This window comes from Limulus polyphemus, unplaced genomic scaffold, assembly GCF_000517525.1.
Source record: "Limulus polyphemus unplaced genomic scaffold, Limulus_polyphemus-2.1.2 Scaffold151, whole genome shotgun sequence".
Taxonomy (NCBI): domain Eukaryota; kingdom Metazoa; phylum Arthropoda; class Merostomata; order Xiphosura; family Limulidae; genus Limulus; species Limulus polyphemus.
Window position 1 is genome coordinate 766,606 of NW_013665761.1, and position 7,805 is coordinate 774,410.

Consider the following 7,805-nt stretch of genomic DNA (forward strand, 5'->3'; position numbering starts at 1 on the left):
ATTCAAATAAGAAAAATTAGCCAAAATATATAATTATATTTGTGACGAAGCTACTACGGCTATCTTCCGCCGCCTATAATTTTAAACTACTTACCAGACAGAAGTAATCCAGTTTGCAGCGCATTACTACCCTTCCAACGCACTCAGAATTAAAGTGCAGGGCATATTTTGTTGTATCGCACGGATTCGAACGCGGTTCTCTAGCTTCCAAATATACATATATAACTTTATGTTAACTTAGGTTTTGAATTATATAAGTTACTTGCTGATTTCAAAGAGCGCAAAAGATACTTCAAAGTTTTTAAATGTTATATTTTCATCATTTTTAACAAAAAAATAATACAAAAACCTTATAAAATCATAATTTTCGTAGTTATTTAGCAAATTGCTATTAACTTTGTTTACTAAGATTATTAAGTACAAACCTATATAATAAGTTATACGTGCTGTGCCTATTCCGCGTGTCAAAACCAGATTTTTAGCGTTATATGCCCCCAGACGTACCGCTGAACCACAGGGTGCCTTGTTATTATCTGATATTAACTATTTTGAAATGATCGTTTCAAAAATTTTGAAGTTCATCAAAGAAGTTGTGTATATTTTGATTATGCATACGCAATTTTCAAGTAATGTATTATCTTTGGAGACACGAGTTGACCATTGGAAGAAATCACCAACTAAGTGGTCTGAATAAATGTAGCCAAAATATATAGCCAAATATCTGTGTTGTTGCTATAATAAGTAATTAAGGTTTAAATGGTGTATTGTATGTATGTATGTTTTGAATTTCGCGCAAAGCTACACGAGGGCTATCTGTGCTAACCGTCACTAATTTAGCAGTGAAATACTACAGGGAAAGCAGATAGTTATCACCACCCACCACCAACTCTTAGGCTACTCTTTTTACCAACGAATAGTGGGATTGACCGTCACATTATAACGCCCCCACCGCTGAAAGGCCGAGCATGTTTGATATAACGGAGATTCGAACCCACGACTCTCAGATTGAAATGATGTATTACCTTCATTAATAAAATACCGTAAAATATATGAGTAAACCAGTTAATTAGTTTTTGGCTTTGCTTGAAATATTAATTTATATCGATAAGTTTTCAGCTTCTCTTAAAGATTACCACAAAAGTATCATTTAGAAGATATATTTTTTTTTACAATTACACTCACCAATTTTTAATAGAAAGGGAAGATTTTGAAGAAAAAAGTAAAGAACAGTTTATTATAAAAAGGTGATATTCAATGAGAGTTGATTCCATCTCAAGTTTGTACGTATGTGTTTTCATAACATCCCGTAAATATAATGACAACTAATATAAATGCCCCTCAGTGGCACAGGGGTATATTTGCGGACTTACAACGCTAGAAACCGGGTTTCGATACCCGTGGTGGGCAGAGCACAGATAGCCCTTTGTGTAGCTTTGTGCTTAACTACAAACCAACAAACTAATATAAAATTCTCATTCCTATCTAAAGTATCACGCATCTCTCTATGTATCGATTTTGTTGTTCTCTACACATTATTTCAATAACATCCCGTAAATATAATGACAACTAATATAAACTTTTCATTCTTATCTAAGATATCACGCATTGCTTTCTATGTAACGATTTTATTGTTCTCTACAAATCTGGAGGTCTTTATGCTAAAATGACATATTGTAATAGCTGATTCAACAAGCCGTTGCCTTACTATTCTTAGTTGCAAAAGCAATATAAACTATTAAGAATAGCGTCACCACTATAAAAGCTGGTATCATCTGCTTCGCCACTCACTTTTTGAAAATATCCTTGCATCTTCGAGACGCACTTACTTAGTAACAGTCACTACTTATTACCTACCAATAAGCTCTAGAATTCAACGGAATAATTTCGAGACAACTAAACCTTATACACAACTTTTATTCGTAATAAAATAATTTTGTTAAGGTGAATAAAAATGTAACTTTCAAAACTTTTCCTGAGTCTGTTGAGCTTGAATTAAACATAAGAAGTTTTTGACAGAATTCGCGTCAGTTGTGGGTGACGTTATTTGTTTTAGCGAAAAGTGAATTTTCCTAACAGCACTATTTATGATACAATAAAGTTTTAGATAATTTGATGAATGGAGTTTAAGTGTACTGATTAGATTTATTGTCATAAAAAATGTTATGCCACGAACATGCCTTTTGGGTAAGCAATAAAATAACTCATAGTTTATCATGAAGTTACATGGTTCTTAATATATTTTTTGTATATTTTCAGTCCCGAGGACAGAAGTGTACACACTAGTAGGACATCCAGCTCAACTACCGTGCGATATTACCACAGAATTTTCCAATGATGAAGTGGCCCTTGTTCTTTGGTACAATAACAAATCTCCTTCCCCGCTTTACAGCCTCGATGCCAGGCGGGGAAGTCTTCGTAATAGCAGACATTGGAGAAGTGATGAGATGGCATCTAGGGCATATTTCAACATTAAGGATATTCCAGCGTATTTAGCACTCGATCCAGTAACAGAGGACGATGAAGGAGTCTTTACCTGTCGAGTTGACTTTTACAAATCTAGAACACGATATCAGGAAGTAGGGGTGAATCTAATAGGTGTGTTTTGGGTAGATTTTTAAGGCTCTCTCCGCCTTTCAGACAAATCAGATAATGATTTAAAGTTCCTGAAAGGTGTAAAAGATCATTACTCGCAAATGTGTAAAATCCAGGTAATTTTATAATGTTATAAGCAATTTAAGAAGTAATCACCATAAGACATATCTTAAAATATTATTTGATCTGCATCATAGGAATAGCAATTCAAATGAAAATAATATCATTACAATAAACTCCCTCCTATGCAATATGAAGTAGACAGCTAGTGCATGTATTGATATAACAATCAAACGATTTCAATGATTCAGTATTCGGATAGATTGCTCAGCTGTTTCTGTATGAAACTTTGTCGAAAAACAAGCTGTACAGGGTAATTAACTTAATACAGGGTTTTTATACGTCAATTATCATGAAATACGGAAGTACAGGAAGAAATACTGGTTCCTCAGTATTATACGCAGTTTTGTTTCTAACAGCAAAGTAAGTGAATTATTACTCTGTAAAACGTTACTCTGTGTTACACTCACAAAAAAAAAATCTGACTAAGCGTCAGAAACGGCTTTCATCATCAGTAAACGTTTTTAGTCAACTACGACTTTAATTAACAGGTATACAAGGCTTCCTACACATAATGTTCGGTCATTACATTAGTTGTATTAAAAAATCAAAAACAAACGTCATTCTCTTTGATCGCACTGTCTCACTGAAAATAATTTACTATAAACTACTGGTTTCTCCAGCTGAGATTTCTCATATGTTTGGACAATTTTATATAATTCTTTCAGTGTAAAAATCTATGGATAACTTAAAAAAATAATTTTGAATCTTGTCTTTTGTTTGAAAAACTTTTCAACTTGACATGCTACTTAAATAAACATCAAGGAGTAATACGTTAACATACACTTTTGTAAGAATTATCAACACTTTTATGTGTCATGCCTTGTACAAGGTAAACACAATATAATGGCTAACGTCGAATATGTTGAGCTACTGAAAGTAGAGGTAATATAATTTTCAGAATAATTACGTGTTACTCTGTCAATACAAGAGACAAGATACGGATTGCATAGTAAGATGGTATCAAGGTCAAGGAGAAACTGTTTATGGTCACTAGATATCTTTAACGCTTCTCCATTAACAAAGATGTTAGCATATTTCTGGATTACATAGTAATATGTATCAAGGTCAAGGAGAAACTGTCTATGGTCACTAGATAACTTTAACTCTTCTCCATTAACAAAGATGTTAGCATATTTATGGATTACATAGTAAGATGGCATCAAGGTCAAGGAGAAACTGTTTATGGTCACTAGATATCTTTAACGCTTCTCCATTAAAAAAGATGTTAGCAGATTTCTATTACATGTTTCATGAATAATGTTTCAAGATTATTACATAAAGTGGAAAAATGGAGGTTTTCAAAGATACCATGAAAACAAAATATATCAATAAACGTTCGCTTGTGTAACGTATAGGCTCATTTCAAGAGAATTTGACAATTTTAAACGACTCTAAATATCCAACACATATTTAAAAATAGCAATATCTCTACTTTTCTTATAGTAGCTTCTCATATAATATAATTTAGATATTGTTAATATAATTTCAATATCTATTTGCTAAATTCTTCACATTTGGACAACCTTTCTATAATATAGAGTGGAATTATTACGACATTAATGTGGAAAATCAAAGAACAGAACTTTAGTGAAGGTTATTTTAAAAATCATATCTAACAAAGATAAACTTGAATAATGTAATTATTTGGAAGTCGTATAAAACGAGAGTATTTGACGAAAGGGAAATACAGTTGACGTGATTAGCATTTTTAACTACTGATATGAATAAATCATATAAAGGCGTTTACATTTTCATTATAAAGTGACATTAATCTTGACTGAGGTGACAGCTCAGGTCTTTCACTATTGATTTTTTTCTATTTCGTAACCCTGAAAGTAAATCATCTCTAGTACATGTGATGGAAAACATTATCAGTTCTGTTCACTATGATAAAATAAGATAAGAAACCTACTTCCATGATTACTATTATTCTTGAGTAATAAATGTTCGATCTTACGTTAAATATCGTGCTTGCAGAAAATCAAAGGCTTCTCTTTGAGAAGTATCAAATGAATGAAAGAATTTGAGTCAGGCATTACAAGATTATGCAACATTAACAATCATTTGTAGGTGCACATGAAATTATGTTACATGTATTTGGGGTAAATCATCTATTCCTGACCTGAAATTTTCTTATACACAACGAATTGAAATATGTTAAATATGGCATTTTTCATATTCTGAGATTATGGCACTCGTATGATAATAATTGAATCAAAAATCGATTAGCAATATTTTACAAAGTGACAATAAGGATAAAGAGATTAGGCACAATAACATAAAGCCCACTAAATACGGGCTTTATTGTGACTCTTGCTAGTGCGCCGCTTGTGTGTGTCCATAATTATTTCAATAACTCTATAAAATTATTTTTTTCCACACACACTCATAAATAAATTTGCGATCGTTTAGATTTTCTACCGCATTATATATTGATTTACATAAGTTCTTTTACGAGAACGTTTAAACAAACAATTATATACAATGGGTTTCCTTAAAAAAATGTCAAAGTGTTCGATAAAAACTCAAAGATTAATTACTAAATCGATATTATAATTACCTTGGGTATAACATTCCTATTATCTGTGTAAATAAAGAAATCTGTAACATAATAGAACCCTAATAAGGCTAATATTAAAGCTTATCTATATAATAGAAGATTTGTAGCCTGAGACATAATTAATGAAAATTAAATATGGATATCTGTTGTTTTAAAAGCTGCATTAATTATATACATAAAAACTGAATTTGTTGACAGATGGTCAGGTATCGCTTGTTTTACATATTAATATTTATTTCTTAGTTCTTCCAAGTAAACCAGTTATTCGTGATGAAACTGGTCAGGCTCAACAAAGTTTAATTGGACCTTATAACGAAGGTGACACTCTTTCTCTATCCTGTGAGGTATTTGGAGGTATGAAACACTATAATTCTGTTAAAAAATTATTTTTCAACCTAGATTTTACTGTTGAAGGATGAAAGATGATATAGAAAATTTCCTGATAGAACTCCTTGACTGTTTGTTGTTGTTGTTGTTATTTTTAGCATCAAATGAATTGTTTCAAGAAATATTATATAAATTAAAAATGCTTTGTAGAAAGTAATTTTTCTTTCTCCAATGATAATTCTGAGAAATGTAGTGAACAGCTGAGATTTCTGTGGAAGTTTCTTTAAGTAAAAAACAAAATGATTAAAGTTTTCCTAATTTTCTATATTTAGTTACACCTTATGTAAATATTATAAGCTGTGTAACTTTAAATACCTCTATAAAATTCATAGCTCGTTAACATACATGGCTTTAAAAAAAAGTCTTTTTATTTCTTCTTGAAACAGGAAATCCTCAACCAAATGTAACATGGTGGAGAGAATCTGTATTGTTAGACAATTCGATGGAGATTAAAACTTCTTCGACCGTGCGAAACATTTTAAAGATTCCATCTTTACAACGTCATGATCTGATGGCAGCTTTTATCTGTGAAGCTTCCAATAATGATCTTACTTCGCCTTTTTCAACTTCAGTTACAGTAGATATGAACTGTAAGTTTTGAATGCTTTATTTATTTAAGTTATCAACAACTTTGAAATGGCTTGTTTGGTTACGGTCTTTACAAAAATAAGTTTTGTTTTCTATATTTGTCGATGTCAATGAATCAGAAATACACTTGAAACTGTCAGGAATGTCGGGTTGAAATATTTTATCCGTGGAGTGCTTTAATTCCTATCAGATAACATTTCAAGTGATGCTAGTATCTGTACTTTATTTTGCGAAGATAAAAGATTTCACTGTGGAGAAAACTATTTATACGGTTTTCGTACGCGTTTCAAGTATGACATTTTTGTATGTCTCAGACATTAATAGTAGATACACAATAGATAGTGCAAGTCTATTTAAACTATTTACAATAACCGTTATATGGCTTTTTATCACAGTAACCTCACAACTAAATGATTAAGTAAGAAGAAATAAATATATTTTTGATATATATATTATATATTAGTAATAAAAAAAATGTCGGGATTTAAAGGTCATTATATACATAGCAAAAATATTTGTGGTTTATCAGTAAACTTAAATACAATATATTATATTTATTCACGTTTCAATTGCGATAGAAATATGACTTGATTTCCATTTAACATAAATTACATTTGAAACAATTGAAATAAAAGTTTTTGATTCGGTTAGGACAGATATACATATATATATATATATATATACTGGTAATAAATATACTTGATTCATCAGATCTATTTCTTTTCAAACAGATATATACATATATACTGGTGATAAATATACTTGATTCATCAGATCTATTTCTTTTCAAACAGATATATACACATACATATACTGGTAATAAATGTACCTGATTGATCAGATCTATTTCTTTTCAAACAGATATACATATATATATATATTGGTGATAAATATACTTGATTTATCAGATCTATTTCTTTTCAAACAGATATATATATATACATATATATACTGGTGATAAATATACTTGATTTATCAGATCTATTTCTTTTCAAACTTTCTCGATTCCCTTGGTTTCTCTCCGTCCTAACACTAGTTTGACTCTAGTGGAACAAAATATGAAACACTTTATTTTATTAAAAGTACTCAAAAACTGACGATGATTTGCAAAACCTATACATAGACGTCTGGTTAAAATGAAACAAACCGTTCTGTATACATATGTTACACAAAATATAACGATGCATTTCTACCATTTTAAAATTTACAACACTTAAAGGTTGCAAATTGCAGCCTCACACATACAAGTAAGGCTTAAATGGACAATGGCATTATCACAATATACAAGTTTTAAACTAATAACGTTAGGCAATACCCTTGAGTAAAAAAAAAAGAGTAAAATTCACGTGATTGTTAAGAGAAGAAGAAGAAGGCACCGTAACAGCAAGCTGTTTTAGACACCTAAGTGAGTTTGGTATATTTTCATAAGAATTTTCTATTTGGCAAAGGTCTCTCAGCATATTTCTCTGTTTATGAGAAATGCGTTATGATAAGATACTTTAGTCAAATCGAATATGTTTTATAAATGTATATATATATATATATATATATATAT

The 7,805-nt window shown here is 30.6% G+C and overlaps 1 protein-coding gene across 1 annotated transcript in view; it reads left to right on the top strand.

Annotated features, from left to right (window-relative positions):
• Window positions 1-7,805, top strand: part of LOC106476016 (hemicentin-1-like) — a 209,307-nt gene that overhangs the window by 148,184 nt on the left and 53,318 nt on the right. Inside the window, exons 3-5 of the mRNA XM_013936691.2 lie at window positions 2,257-2,595; window positions 5,519-5,629; window positions 6,049-6,252. Coding sequence (XP_013792145.2) covers window positions 2,257-2,595; window positions 5,519-5,629; window positions 6,049-6,252 — 654 coding nt within the window. The remainder of the gene's footprint in view (window positions 1-2,256; window positions 2,596-5,518; window positions 5,630-6,048; window positions 6,253-7,805) is intronic.